The 16,829-nt window shown below is 32.3% G+C and overlaps 1 protein-coding gene across 4 annotated transcripts in view; it reads right to left on the bottom strand.

Annotated features, from left to right (window-relative positions):
• LOC127729919 (NEDD8-activating enzyme E1 catalytic subunit-like) overlaps window positions 1–16,829 on the bottom strand; it is a 60,549-nt gene that overhangs the window by 11,661 nt on the left and 32,059 nt on the right. For 3 of the 4 annotated variants that reach the window (XM_052237983.1, XM_052237908.1, XM_052238067.1), the window contains 8 exons: window positions 15,056–15,211; window positions 12,683–12,745; window positions 10,091–10,193; window positions 8,822–8,935; window positions 5,960–6,013; window positions 4,699–4,735; window positions 3,177–3,258; window positions 150–250 (listed from right to left, as the gene is read on the bottom strand). In XM_052237983.1, the coding sequence (XP_052093943.1) occupies window positions 150–250; window positions 3,177–3,258; window positions 4,699–4,735; window positions 5,960–6,013; window positions 8,822–8,935; window positions 10,091–10,193; window positions 12,683–12,745; window positions 15,056–15,211 (710 nt within the window). The remainder of the gene's footprint in view (window positions 1–149; window positions 251–3,176; window positions 3,259–4,698; window positions 4,736–5,959; window positions 6,014–8,821; window positions 8,936–10,090; window positions 10,194–12,682; window positions 12,746–15,055; window positions 15,212–16,829) is intronic. The other variant, XM_052238134.1, reaches the window with a different exon arrangement.

Here is a 16,829-nt window from a genome sequence, read left to right as displayed (position 1 = left end):
TCTGATTCTTGTTTTATAAGCTACATGTAATTCATATATTTGATTTTTTTTCTAACTTTTAAATAGATATCTAAATTACAGTTTTTCATCATTATATTGGCCTGTCTTTCATGTCTTATAAATAAATGTACTAACAATCCAATACTTACTATTCAGCACTGTCTATTAGGTATGTTAAAATATCTTGTAATTTATCACCATCAGAAAATTTCAATGCTTTTGGTATATTTGTACAGGCTATACAATCTTCCTGTCAATGTATGTTAATCATGAATTAAATATCATGTGTCCTAAAACACTTGACATGTCACAACAAATAAATGAAATAAATATCATGTGTCCTCAGACACTTGACATGTCACAACAGATAAATGAATTAAATATCATGTGTCCTCAGACACTTGACATGTCACAACAAATAAATGAATTAAATATCATGTGTCCTCAGACTCTTGACATGTCACAACAAATAAATGAATTAAATATCATGTGTCCTCAAACACTTGACATGTCACAACAAATACACAGAAAGTACACAGATTTACAAGAAAGAGATAATTAATAAAAAATCTCCTGATTTCAACAGTGATACAATGATGCATTGAATAATTGTAAGAATGTTGATTAGTAGTGCATGATTCTAAGGACTATAAAATCAGTACTTAAAATACAAAACAGGACTCCATATTGTCTCTGATGTGAACTTTTCTGTCAGTTGATAATTTCCAATACTAAAGCATTTTATATGTCAGTAATGGCTAAAGAATGCAGCAAAGATTATTTCTTGCAAATCTCCTCTCCCTCAAAATATTTAAGGACATCGTCCGGCCATAGTTATTGTTTTTATCTTATCATTTATTAATCTTAGCCATCGATGATATTTGGTAATAATGTAGTAATCCTCAAATATATTTTGCATAGGAAGTTTTATTTAAGATGATAAATCTACAATGTATATGAATAAAAGGAAATGTTGTAATGTCAATGACAGTAGACTTAACAGTCTAAACCTAAAAAAATAATATAATCAGACGTGTAAAGGTCAACACAAAGTTTTCAACAATAATTGGGTCAATACAATATGTCAAGATCTTAGCGGTCCCACGTCTACAAAGGTTGTGAACAAATTTAACAAACATAAAACTCCCCAGGGGCCTCGGTGGCCAAATGGTCTAAGTAGTCGAACGACTGAAATTTGCTTTTAGTGGTACCAAGGTGGTGAAAATTCAATCAGAAATGAACCCATCGATTGAAAAACAAGAGTGCACACGCTGAAATGTCTTGCTTGTTTGACTGACCATTGATTTTATGTTGAAAGTCTTAAAGATAAAGGTTTTACTACAAGTATCACATAAACTTAACATTTTTAAAGATCCATGACCATGAAGTCAAGGAAAAACAGACCAAAACACAAAAAATTAACATTGACCAATGAATCATGAAAATGAGGTCAAGGTCAGATTACACTGCCAGACAGAAATGCACACCTTATAATCATTCCATACACTAAATAAAGTTGAACTAATGCTTATAGTATCTGAAAAACAGACCAAAACACAATAAACTGCATCGCCGAGCGCAGCTGGATACGACAGCAGAGGTCCAACCCTGAACAGTTGGGGCAAAAATGGACACAATATTCAAGCATGATACAGGTCTGAATTTGGATTATAGTTAAATATTTGACACATTATAGGTTTCTGACACAGAATAAATGTGTCAAAGAACTTGAAATTGGTTGTATGATTTGAATTTATATTCAATTGAAGATTTTTTGCTGTTGTGTTGTGCAATACACTGTGCTGTTGTGCAATACTTAGTAAATCTGTTTTCAGACTAAATACAAAGAATTAGCAAAATAAATTGTGACCCCAATTTTTTTCTTTGGACCCCCCCCCCCCAAAAAAAAAATTTTTTTTTACTCCCCCCTCCCAAAAAAATAATATTTGAAGACCATTTTCTTTTGAGGAAAAAAAATTGCCCCCCCCAAAAAAAATTTAAAAAAAATTAAAAATTTACACCCCCTCTTCCAAAAAAATTAATTTTGAAGAAATTTTTTTTTTGTAAAATGTGGTACAAATTAAGAGACATCCATACACTTAAACACAAGTTATTGTCTGAAAACTAGAATAAACTGCTTTGCTGAGCGCAGCTGGATACACCCGCAGAGGTCCAACCCTGAACAGCTGGGGCAAAAATGGACACAATATTCAAGCTTGATACAGGTCTGAATTTGGATGGTAATTATATATTTGACATATTACAGGTTTCTGAATAAATGTAGTCAAAGAAATTGAAATTGGTTATATGAATTGAATTTATATTCAATTAAAGATTTCTTGCTGTTGTGCAATACACTGTGCTGTTGCGCAATGCTTAGTAAATCTGTTGTCAGACTATAAACAAATAAAATCTTATAACTCCGAAACCTAATTTCGAAAATTTATAAAAATCAAAAGGGAGCTTACAAAAGTAGATATAAACAATTTACCAAAGTTTCATAAAAAATGCTGAAAGCATTTTTGAGTTATTGTCTGCAAACTGGAAAATCCCCCTTTTTGTAATGAATAAAACCCCATAAATCGGAAACGTATAGTCTAAAATTTATAAAAATCAAAAGGGAGCTCACATCAATAGATATAAACAATTCACCAAAGTTTCATGCATATTGGTTAAAGCGATTTTGAATTAATGTCCGACATGTCGACGACGGACGGACGGACAGACGGTCAACGGTATACCATAATACGTCCCGTAAACGGGTGTATAAAAATGCTTGTTTTAGACCCTTTTGGGCCCTTAATTCCTGAACGGTTTGGGCAATTACCCCCAAAATGGATCCCAACCTTCTACTTGTGGTATTGAACCTTGTGGTACAATTTCAGAGCAATCAAAATACTTATACACAAGTTATTGTCCTGAAACTAGAAAAAATGCTTGTTTTGGCCCCTAATTCCTAAATGGTTGGCAACATCATCTCCAAAAACAATCCCAACCTTCCTATTGTTGTATTGAACCTTTTGGTTAAATTTCATAGAGATCCATACACTTAAACTAAAGTTATTTTCCGGAAACAAAATGTCTTCGGACAATGCTGACGACCTGATACCAATATACGACCGCAAAAATTTAACAAGTAAGCAGTGTTTCAGTGACTATATAAAGTTACTTCATACCTTTTTCATGGCCTCAAAGGCATACGTATATATACCATCAATATCACTAAAGTTCATGTAATTATTTAGGGGTAAACAGCAACTGAAAAAAAATATAAGTTAATCTGAATTACAATATATAAAACTTTCTCTAATTCAATTTGATTTATGCTTTCTTCTTATGGTCGATCTTTTTTTCAACATGTGATTTGCTTGATCTTATTGGTTAAACTTCAATGATGGTGTAAAATGTTCTTGCTTTCCTCTGATTTTGCTATTGTTATGTACCGGTAATGAAAAAGTGACTATGTCTGATGAGTGATGACATCACATAGAAAGATGAGGATCATTTTGTAGATCAATATAAAAGAAAGATAAACATTACTTCCATACAATGATATTTGGTCTTAAATTCATTAGAGAAATAGATTCCTTCACAGTATATCATGTGATAAGGGCAGATACAATATTTTTCCATGCTTAACAGATGACCTTGAGAGAAATAGATTCCTTCACAGTATATCATGTGATAAGGGCAGATACAATATTTTTCCATGCTTAACAGATGACCTTGAGAGAAATAGATTCCACCACAGTATATCATGTGATATTAGCAGATACAATTTTTCTCCGTGCTTAACAGATGACCTTGAGAGAAATAGATTCCACCACATTATATCATGTGATCTGGGCAGATACAATATTTCTCCATGCTTAACAGATGACCTTGAGAGAAATAGATTCCTTCACAGTATATCATGTGATAAGGGCAGATACAATATTTCTCCATGCTTAACAGATGATCTTGAGAGAAATAGATTCCACCACAGTATATCATATGATAAGGGCAGATACAATATTTCTCCATGCTTAACAGATGACCTTGAGAGAAATAGATTCCTTCACAGTATATCATGTGATGAGGGCAGATACAATATTTCTCCATGCTTAACAGATGACCTTGAGAGAAATAGATTCGACCACAGTATATCATGTGATAAGGGCAGATACAATATTTCTTCATGCTTAACAAATGACCTTGAGAGAAATAGATTCCACCACAGTATATCATGTGATAAGGGCAGATACAATATTTCTCCATGCTTAACTGATGACCTTGAGAGAAATAGATTCCTTCACAGTATATCATGTGATAAGGGCAGATACAATATATCTCCATGCTTAACTGATGACCTTGAGAGAAAAAGATTCCACCACAGTATATCATGTGATGAGCAGATACAATATTTCTCCATGCTTAACAGATGACCTTGAGAGAAATAGATTCCACCACAGTATATCATGTGATAAGGGCAGATACAATATTTCTCCAGGCTTAACAGATGACCTTGAATATGTTTTTTTTTATGAAATAACAATGGAAAAAGGTCACGCTGACATGTAAGGTCAGTTGAACTAAAATGTTCATTCTTTTGAGAATCATTTAAGTACCCTAGTTTTTCTTGCATATAAACAAAAGATTTTAACACTGTAATTTTTAACCTGTTAAAAAACACTATTGTATCCTAATACAAATCTTTACCTTGTTGCAAGTTTAAATACTTCTGTTGAACAGGCAGCTGAAAAATGAAAAATAACAAAGGTATTATCACATCTAAGGCTTTCCATATCAAAATTATTGTCATCACCACATACATCATTATTCATAATCTAATTCATAACTTATGGGTTATAGTTTTTCTTGTGATACACAATCACCAACACTTACCTTTTGGATACATCTTAAAACCTGGTTTAACATATTACTCTCCAATAAAAAGTCTTTTTTGTATTTGTTTAATCTTGTATTCACATTTTCAATTGATTTTGAGCTTGGTGACCCCTGTCAAGAATACGTTTACATCTTGAATTTGTTCTAAGGACTTGAAACTGTTATTCATAGTAACTGAGACTATGACCTTAGCAAGAAAGCTTCATACTATTGACCTATTATTCAAAGTAACTGTGACTATGACCTAAGCAAGAAAGCTTCACACTATTGACCTATTATTCATAATAACTGAGACTATGACCTAAGCAAGAAAGCTTCACACTATTGACCTATTATTCAAAGTAACTGTGACTATGACCTAAGCAAGAAAGCTTCACACTATTGACCTATTATTCATAATAACTGAGACTATGACCTAAGCAAGAAAGCTTCACACTATTGACCTATTATTCATAGTAACTGTGACTTGGATCTAAGCAAGAAAGCTTCATAATATTGACCTATTATTTATAGTATAGTAACTGAGACTCTTACCTTAGCAAGAAAGCTTCACACTATTGACCTATTATTAATAGTAACTGTGACTTGGATCTAAGCAAGAAAGCTTCATACTATTGACCTATTATTCATAGAAACTGTGACTGACCTAAGCAAGAAAGCTTCACACTATTGACTCATTATACAAAAGTAACTTAATACTTTGACTATAGCAGGAAAGCTTCAGCTTGACCATTGAACAATGTCAGAGGTGTACTGATGGACAAGCATGGTTTATTTATCAATTGAAATTGAGCTTTGAACTAGCATTCTGTGAGAACTCTTCCTTTTGATTGATACTTTGTGTCACATGCCTATCCCATGTATGCCTTACAAACACTCTTTATAACAAATATAGTTGACCTATAACTCATAGTAAATGACAAGCTAATTAGAGTTTAGAGGGCTGTTTTAGGACTTCCTGGGACATAAAAGTATGCCTAATTTACTAACGAAGCAACAAATATTGTTGCTTGTGTTATTTTCATATAAGGTTTCAAATGAAATAGGAATCTTGAAACGAATATATTAATACCTGCAATAACTGCATTTGTTGAGGCTACGGCTGGAATAATTCTTTTTACTACACCTGTAATTGAAATTATCTATTTAAGTCTTTAAGTTGTAGTAAATTCAAAATAAGAACATGTGTCCAAAGGGCACCATGCTGCACTCCCACTATCATGTATCCATGTTCAGTGAACCATAAAATAGGGGGCAAATCATAATTGGGTGTAAAACTTTAAATGTAGGCATAACAATGGACATGAGTATGATATGTCAAGTTATGTGACCACAACTTCATGGTAAACTAACTTAACCTAAAACTACTTGAGAACTGTACATGTTCAGTGAACTGTGAAATTAGGAATCAAAATCATAATCTGGCATAAAATAAAAAAATAATATTTACTACCTTAATCCAAAAATTTGACCTGAGAACGTACTAATTTAAGACTATCACATAACTGTATTCAGTGAACCATGAAAAATTGGTCAAAACTATAATTTTGTAAAAGAAAGTTAACATTATCATAAACATGTGTAATATAAGTATGAAGTTGAGGTGATCACAGCTTCATTGTAAAATATAAGTATGAAGTTGAGGTGATCACAGCTTCATTGTAAAATATAAGTATGAAGTTGAGGTGATCACAGCTTCATTGTAAAATATAAGTATGAAGTTGAGGTGATCACAGCTTCATTGTAAAATATAAGTATGAAGTTGAGGTGATCACAGCTTCATTGTAAAATATAAGTATGAAGTTGAGGTGATCACAGCTTCATTGTAAAATATAAGTATGAAGTTGAGGTGATCACAGCTTCATTGTAAAATATAAGTATGAAGTTGAGGTGATCACAGCTTCATTGTAAAATATCAGTATGAAGTTGAGGTGATCACAGCTTCATTGTAAAATATAAGTATGAAGTTGAGGTGATCACAGCTTCATTGTAAAATATAAGTATGAAGTTGAGGTGATCACAGCTTCATTGTAAAATATCTTAACCAAAAACTAATAGCTGATATGGGACAGAATAAAATGGACTGACAGACCAGAAAACATAATGCCCCTCTATGTTTTATCATGCTATTTCTAAAAACATAATAAAATGCATAGGTTTATTTTTTTCTTCTATATATCATATATATTTGAGATATAAAGGACAAGGTATGATTTGTGGGCAAACTGGCCCTACAATCAAATATATCTCAGATTTTTAGAATTAAAAATTCATTAATTAATTAAATGTTTTATCAAATATTGAATGAATGTTCTTAAATAAAACAATACTGTTTTTGTTAATTTTGGGCGACGCTTGTGTTCTATGTTAATTAAGCTGGCAGTGTTTCTCAAATTAACCTTTCTATACAAAAATTCTGACAAATCATACTTAGGATGTTACATTGAAGACAAATTAAGTCATCAAGGCTTTGCTAATATTCACAGTTTCTGAAAAACCTTTCCATTTACCTTTCAACATAAAAATTATCGTTAGTTACCAAGCATATAGACCATAACTGAGAGGACAAGTGTATCTTTGTGTTTTGAAACTTTCAGACATTATCCAGTTCTTGTAAAAGTTTCAGTCTCTTCTTATCTAGCATGATATACAAGCTACAAAATGATCAAATCTGTTCAAGCTTTACTCTACAGCTTATACACTAATTCCAGGTGCAGATTTTTTTAGAAACATTACCAATCCAATGTGTACATACAAATGATGCAATTACTTGAGGTACAAAACAGGTTGTTTCTTTCTAACTTTTCTTGTACTTAGGATTGGCAAAGCATATCTATCAACTTATCATCAAGTTTTCAACACAACAAAGATGAAAAAAAAAACAAAGTTTAGTTCCCTTTTAATTGCAATATCTTTGTTTTTTATCAGATATTATCAAAATAATAATAACTTATACAACTTTTTTCTTTTTCATTAATAATCAACTTGATTCTGTACTTAGTATGACTCGTGGTATGACTCTATTCTTTCCCTTTTGGGAAAATGTAAAAATTTTAAGTACGAGATTAAAACATTCGTAAGGGTTCCGCGGAATCCAGTGTCTCGCCTACTTTTGCTGTAGTTGCAGGCTCAACAAAAATGGGGAAAAAATTATTAAAAATTTTCCTCTGGATACATGTACTATCTTTTGATTGTAAGAAGTTCTGTTCAACTTTGGTAAAAATCCAAGAAGGTTTATGAATCTAATAAATGTTTTATAAACTTTAACTGCAGACTGTACGTAATGTTAACTGGAATAAAACTAAGACCATTTATAAGTAATATACGGAAAAACAGGAAATAAATTTTTACAAAATTTCCTTCTAGATACTAGCTTTTGATCATAAACAAGCTTCTGTCCAAGTTTGGTACAAATCCAGGATAGTTACAAGTCCAATTATGAGAAAAATACGGATAAACAGGATTTTTTTTTTACAAAATTTTCTTCTGGATACTTTCTTATGATTATAAACAAGCTTCAGTCGAAGTTTGGTACAAATCTAGGATAGTTTAAGAAAGTTATTAAAATCTGAAAAACTTTAACCACAGAGTGAATGTATTGTTAACTGGCAGAAAAACTAAGTCCATTTATGAGTAAAATACGGATAAACAGGATTTTTTTTTTACAAAATTTACTTCTGGATACTATCTTATGATCATAAACAAGCTTCTGTCCAAGTTTGGTTGAAATGCAGGATAAAATGCAGGATAGTTTAGGAAAGTTATTAAAATTTCAAAAACTTTAACCACAGAGTGAATATTTGTGGACGCCGACGGAATGTAGGATCGCTATGTCTCTCTTTTGCGACAAAAGTCGCAGGCTCGACTAAAACAAATGTTTAATACAGTCCCCTATTTAGAGAAAGTCTCTCCCTGTTAATACCCTGACAATTACCTTGTGTCAGTCTGTAAGTTATACCAGAAATTTTAAATTCATTAGCTCTCTCTATAGACTTATCCATTATCCAGTTAATATGATCAGGTTCATCACCATCGATTGTTACATCAGCTAAAATGTAAAACAATATGTAACAATAGTAAGTATTCTTTTATTGCTTGTAAGCTTTCAAGGCAGTATAGTCTGGTTAGTTACAAATGATGAAAAACAATCCTACAATAAGAGCTTCAGGGCAAGTATTCATAGAGGAGGAGTGGTCATAACATTTTACTGGACTTACCTCTGTTACAACAGTATTATGTAGAAAAAATAAACTAATCATTGTTATTTTGCTTAGTTTCTTCTGTTACCTATTCTAACATCGGACTCATACTTCTTTTAAACTGAGTTTTACTGTGTGTTTGTTTATTCCACATTGGCTAGAGGTATAGGGGAGGATTGAGATCTCACAAAACCTGTTTAACCTCACTGCATTTATGCTCCTGTCCCAAGTCAGGAACCTGAAGACTTTGTTAGTCTTGTGTGTTTTTTAATTTAATATTTTTAGTTCATTCATATGTTTCAGAGTTTAATTTCAATGAACTAGTTTACATTATTGTCTAAGGGCCAGCTGAAGCCCGCCTCCTGATGTGGAATTTTCTCGCTGCGTTGAAAACCCATTGGTGCCATTTGGCTGTTTACTGCTCTTTGGTCGGGTTGTTGTCTCTTTGACACATTCTCCATTTCCATTCTTAATTCTAATATAAATGGATTTTTTTAACGATTATTTAAATTGTTTCCCCCAACAATATTTGATTGACATGGTGCCTAGTTATGTAGGAGTTACAGATACAAATGGTGGAAGGCATTTCTACAGATATATTTAAGCCCATGTTATGCTATGGGGAACCCCAAAAATAAATTCCATAAAAAATAAACCAGAATAATCATCTGCATAATGGCATTGTGCAAAAAAAATTATTTGAAAGTTAGCAGAAATCCATTTATTTGCTAATGAGGGTCACAGTTCTATTCTATCCAAGGATACAATTAGAACTTTATGACGAAAGGTACAGTTCTAATTTGTTCTTGTTTAGACACACAGAAGTACATGTGTTTATCATAATAGTGTAATTTGTTCTTGTTTAGACACACAGAAGTACATGTGTTTATCATAATAGTGTAAAAGGGTAAACAAAATGTGAATATTATCTCCTCCTAGTCCTTTTGTTGTTGAAAAATAAAAATCTGTTGTTGTATGGACTATCAAAATAAAACTTTCCTTACCTCCGAAAGGTTCCTCTTTTGGCCACAATAAGATTCGGACATATTCTATACAGTGTTCTGGAAGTCTTGGTGTATGTGCTATTGTGCAAAGAGGAAAATTTATCTGTAAAAATGAAACAATGTATTGCATAATTAATTTTAGTCATTAGAAATTAACAAATTGAAAAACTAATCTGTATACAGACTTTCTTTATGATAAGATTGTGTATAATAGGTTAGAGTGTCTGTTTAATGTCTTACATAAACATTTAAAGACCTTGTCAATTTGTTTATCAAACAATTGGTAAAACATATAACTAGGTCAATTACTTTGAAGAAATTTAAATATTGTATGGTTTAAACTTCCAATTTTCCTTTGACAACTGCCTCATTGAATATTAACTTTATACAACTTATTGTAATAAATAAAACTAACTACATGATTTAAGTGTGCATATGAAATAGCTCAATCTTTAGTCTATTTATCAAATATTTTGAGTGCATTTAATTATTTATTGTTTCATATCATAAAACAGCACACTTTTATAAGCAATTAGCTGTGTAGTGTTGCTATATAAGGTATTTTCAAAGCCAAATGATGCATTTGTGCATTTTTTCCAGTTTTAAGAAAGAAAAAAAAGCAGAAAACACAATCTTCAATAATAAGTAAATTTCATCATTTGTTACAAAATTTCAGAGAAAAATGGTGACCAGGTAGAAGCAAAGATATTGCATGGAAATAATCACCCATTACTGGCCAATAATGACAGATTTATAACATTATAATATGGCTGTAAAATGATATATGAAAAGCATGTTGCATGTTATTCTCTTATCTGCTTTTTACCCCAAAACAACTAAGAATTTTCTAAAGGGTTTTAGAATTTCATTCGTACAAATTCCTTTAAAACATAGATAAATATAAAAACATTTTGTTATCTGTATTCACAATATAATTCACTAATTAGATAGAGAATTAACATTGAAACATTTGTTTACTTTGAGATATCTTAAAATGGGTATTATCAGAATCACAATTAAATTTGCTTTTGTTGTTGTGTGGTCTGCTATTGACCTTTTGACAGTGCAGAAATAAAAGCTAGCTGCTCATAATGTCTATAACATTGTTTTAAAGTGTTATTAAGGCACAAATAATTCCAGATTACTGTAAATTCAGAAAATAATGTGAGATTTTTATAAATGGGAATAATGAAACTGAGTGAGTATCACAATAATTAGAAGTCGCATTCTGATACATATACCTATATGCTTATTTTCATGAAATTGCAATAATTAATCTCACATTTTTGTCCATTCTAAAATAAACCGTTGACACAGAGATATGTCTCGCCTGTCGCATTAAAATTCAGAAAAAGAATCTGATGGACAGCAACATGGCTTTTTAATTCAAAGTCGCTGGACCATATTCATGCAGGCAGGGCCTAGAGATGGTCAACAAACTGAGATGTACAGACAGTAATGTAACTTTATAGAAAATATCTTTGTCTATTGTAAGTAGTTCCTATCAATCTAACTCAAGCAGAAAACTTAACATTATAATTTGCTAATTAATTCAGTCACTGGACCATGTCCTAGGGGGCAGGGCCTCGAAATAGTCTTCAAACTGATATGTCCTGATAGTAATGCAACTTTATAGAAACTATCATTGATCTATCACAAGTAGTTCCTATCAAACTGACTTAAGCAGAAAATTTAACATTGAAAATTGCTAATTAATTCAAAGTCACAGGACCATGACCTAGGGTTCGGGGCCTCAAAATAGTCGTCAGACTGATATGTACTGATAGTAATGCGACTTCATATAAAATATAGTTGATCTATCACAAGTAGATCCTATCAAACTGACTTAAGCAGAAAATTTAACATTGAAAATTGCTAATTAATTCAAAGTCACTGGACCATGACCTTGGGTTCAGGGCCTCAAAATAGTCGTCAGACTGATATGTACTGATAGTAATGTGACTTCATATAAAATATTGTTGATCTATCACAACAAACTTAAGCAGAAAATTTAACATTGAAAATTGCTAATTAATTTAAAGTCACTGGACCATGACCTAGGGGGACAGGACCTCAAAATAGTCGTCAAACAGTATTGATAGTAATGCAACTTTGTATAAAATATAGTTGATCTATCAGAAGTAGTTCCTATCAGAATAACTTATGCAGAAAACTTATCAATTGATGACGCCGTCACCGTTGCTGGAAAAGCAAACCCTATGTCTCAATTTCCGCAACTTTCATCTCTGGTGAGACAAAAATCTCAATAATAAATGAACCCAATAGTTTTTGAATTTACAGTACATAGCTATATTGAACTGAGGAATGAGGCAACATAGTCAAATAACATGATTGTACAGAGGCTGATTAGTTTGTTAATTCATCCAATACAGAAACTATTAGCTTAAGTGAACAGGTCTACAGTCATTTTTTAAATAAGGCTTGAAAGTTTTATGTACTATCATTAAACGAGATTGAATACTGCTTGCTTGAAATATTCTTGATCCCCAACACCATGCAACATGCAATGCAATTCAAATGTCTCAATGAATATACACTCTAAATGAGAAAGCAAGTTATAAGACCAACAACCTTATTAGCTTTACTGTTTCCTTGGGTGTTCACCCCTTTTGTCAAGAAATGCAGTGCCCAGAACTGTGAAATGAATCACAAATTTGTCAGTTTACATCAAAATATGAAATGAATTAGGCAATGAGCAAAAATATATATTAACATGCATAATTCCAATATACATTAAAGAACACTTTTATAATTCAATGAGGCAAATGTCAAAAGGCAATACGAAGTTTTCCTTTCATATCAATTTAAAATCAGAAAGGTTTGTAGAATAATCCTGCCACAAATCTCAATCTCGTACTCTTTATCATTCTTAATTGTATCTGAATAAACTAAATAAATTCATTTTGGGAAATATGTACCATGATTCAAGTCTTTAGGAATATGTTCAGCTGTTTAGCTGACAGCAATATTTGAATATCAACATAATTGTTGTTCAGTGTTATCTCTTATATTTTTATTTTAAAGTTTCTTTATTGTATGACTATGTTGTTTTATGTACATTTTGTCAGTTCAATGATCAAGATTAAAAAAAAATAGAAGGTTGAGATCTGAAAAAATAGTTTTAACTGCTAAATATGCATGTGTCCGTCCGTAGTAAGGAACCCTGTCAGTGGTTGTCTTGTCATATCATATTTTTGTTGTTATTTGTATTTTTATCTTTGATCTTTCTGTTAAATTTATTCACAAGTTTTATAGAATCAGGCAATATAGATTGTGGCATTTGTACAGACACCTGTCTATTGTTGGAGATTGTATGCTGCCCTCTAGATGTCTATTGTTGAAGATTGTATGCTTCCCTCTAGATGTCTTTTGGTTACTTTTGCTGTCTGATTAAGGTATTCCCCACATCTTCATAATTATCGTATCAAAATCCAAGACTGTGAACTTGAAATTGCCAGTTTCACTAGACATTTTCAACAAGTAGCAACAATGTTTTTCCTGAATTCCTGTGGCGAAAAAAGGTATGTATCAATACAGCTTATTCATGGCTGATTATGGTACTCCACATAACCCACATAATAAAATGTTGACACAGAGATATGTCTCGCCTGTCTGCATAAAATTCAGAAAAGGACAACCTGATGGACAGCAACATTGCTTATTAATTCAAAGTCGCTGGACCATGATCTTGTGTACAGGGCCTTGAAATCGTTGACAAACTGAGATATACAGACAGTAATGCAAGTTTATACAAAATATCATTGATCTGTCACAAGTAGTTCTTAACAAACTAACTCAAGCAGAAAACTTAATATTGAAATTTGCTAATTAATTCATAGTCACTGGACCATGACCTAGGGGGCAGGCCTCAAAATAGTCATCAAACAGATATGTACTTATAGTAATGCAACTTCATACAAAATATCCTTGATCTATCACAAGTAGATCCTATCAAACTAACTCAAGCAGAAAACTTAACATTGTACTGATAGTAATACAATTTCATACAAAATATCAATGATCTATCACAAGTAGATCTTATCAAACTAACTCAAGCAGAAAACTTAATATTGAAAATTGCTAATTAATTCAAAGTCACTGGACCATGACCTAGGGGGCAGGCCTCAAAATAATTGTCAAACAGATAAGTACTTATAGTAATGGAACTTCATACAAAATATCCTTGATCTATCAATGTAGATACTATCAAACTAACTCAAGCAGAAAACTTAACATTGAAAAATGCTTATTAATTCAAAGTCACTGGACCATGTCCTAGGGGCCAGGGCCTCTAAATAGTCGTCAAACTGATATGTACTGATAGTAATATGATTTCATACAAAATATCAATGATCTATCACAAGTAGTTCCTATCAAACTAACTTAAGCAGAACACTTAACATTGAAAATTGCTAGGTAATTCAAAGTTGCTGGACCATGACCTAGGGGGCAGGGCCTCGAAATAGTCGTCAAACTGATAGTAATGCAATTTTATATTAAATATCAATGATCTATCACTAGTAGTTCCTATTAAACTAACCTAAGCCGAAAACTTAACAATTGTTGACGCCACCACCGCAGCCGTCCCCGCAGCCAGAAAAGCAAACCCTATGTCTCGCTTTCCACGACTTTCGTTGCAGGCGAGACAAAAATTCTTATTGAACTCACAAGAAGGCTTGATGAGTGGAAACTAACCTCTAACTTCAGTTGTTTTACCCTTTTATTAATAGTAACAATGGTAATATGAGTAAATAATTTTAAGAAAGGGAAAAAAATCACAAACGATAGACCTCCCTACGCTGATTTAGGTTGTAATTTGTCCCAATATATTGTGTTTAAATTGCATAAGAACTTTTTACCACATATGGCATATGACAAAAAGATGGACAACTGGTACCAAGTGATGAGAAAACAACCCTTCAGGTAAGCTACAATTGATTGTACCTGAGGAGGATATAAATCCAATGTACATTCTATACATGCAGTGATACCAGTAAGGATAACTCTTGCATTTCCTTTAAATCCCTCTGTTCCACCATCTACCATAGGTATCAATGTACTCTGGTCTAATTCACCATCTTCATACTTTAATAAACTTATCTACAATTCAATAATAAACTTTATAACATTCAGTAATTGCTAATCAAATCCATCTTTTTCATAGTTTCATAGCATGTAAAAGCACTGAAGGAAATACAGCTACTAGTCTATGAAACTCATTAAAAGTAAGAATAAATTGTTAATACAGAGATATGTCTCGCCTTTTTGTAATTTTGATAATGCAAATGTTGAAATTAAAATAGCAATACTTTAACATGCAAGTTATGCAAATATTCAAAGTCAATGAACCATGACTGTAGGTTCATGGCTAAACAATCTCCATGGAAATGAGTTTTGCCAATGCTAATACAACTGCATACCAAATACCATTGACTTATCATAAGTCATTCCCTTTAAACATACCTAAACACAAACATTAACTTGTAAACTATGTAAAAGTTTCAAAATCAATGAATCATGATGAGGGGGTGGGGCTATATAATCTCCATGGAAATGAGACTTGCAATTGCCAATAAATTTGCATACCAAATATCATTGACTTAACATTAGCGGTTCATCTTAAACTGATCTAATCACAAACTAACATATGTAAACTAAGCAAAAGTTTCAAAATCAATAGACTATGACTGTAGGGGGAGGGTCAAATATTCTCCATGGAAATGAGATGTGCTAATGATTATACAACTGAATACCAATTAACATTGGCCTACCACTAATGGTTCCCCTTGAACTGACCTAATCACAAACTAATACATGTAAACTAAGCAAAAGTTTCAAAGTCAATAGACCATGACTGAGGGGGCAGAGCCAATTAATCTCCATTGAAATGAGATGTGCCAAAGCTAATACAACTGCATACCAAATATAATTGACCTACCACTAGTGGTTCACCATAAACTAGACCTAATCACAAACTAATACATTGTTGATGCAGCTGCCGCCGCCGGAAACAACATACCTATGTCTCGCTTTTTGACTCCATCAAAGCTAGACAAAAAGGATAGGTAGAACAGTTCTTATTGTCACAGATAAGCTTAGATATGTTTAACATGTTGTCACCACAATCCCGTTCTATTGTCCTTATTTGTGACATCTCCAAATGTGACCTAGATATGTTTAACATGTTGTCACCACAATCCCGTTCTATTTTCCTTATTTGTGACAGCTCCAAATGTGACCTAGATATGTTTAACATGTTGTAACACAATCCCGTTCTATTGTCCTTATTTGTGACATCTCCAAATGTGAGCTAGATATGTTTAACATGTTGTAACTACAATCCCGTTCTATTGTCCTTATTTGTGACATCTCCAAATGTGACCTAGATATGTTTAACATGTTGTCACCACAATCCCGTTCTATTTTCCTTATTTGTGACATCTCCAAATGTGACCTAGATATGTTTAACATGTTGTAACACAATCCCTTTCTATTGTCCTTATTTGTGACAGCCCCAAATGTGACCTAGATATGTTTAACATGTTGTAACCACAATCCCGTTCTATTGTCCTTATTTGTGACAGAACCAAATGTGACCTAGATATGTTTAACATGTTGTAACACAATCCCTTTCTATTGTCCTTATTTGTGACAGAACCAAATGTGACCTAGATATGTTTAACATGTTGTAACCACAATCCCGTTCTATTGTCCTTAC

Source organism: Mytilus californianus, unplaced genomic scaffold (assembly GCF_021869535.1).
Source record: "Mytilus californianus isolate M0D057914Y unplaced genomic scaffold, xbMytCali1.0.p SCAF_1, whole genome shotgun sequence".
Taxonomy (NCBI): Eukaryota; Metazoa; Mollusca; class Bivalvia; order Mytilida; family Mytilidae; genus Mytilus; species Mytilus californianus.
Note: the sequence above shows the minus strand (reverse complement) of the source record. Positions and strands in the feature narration are given on the sequence as shown.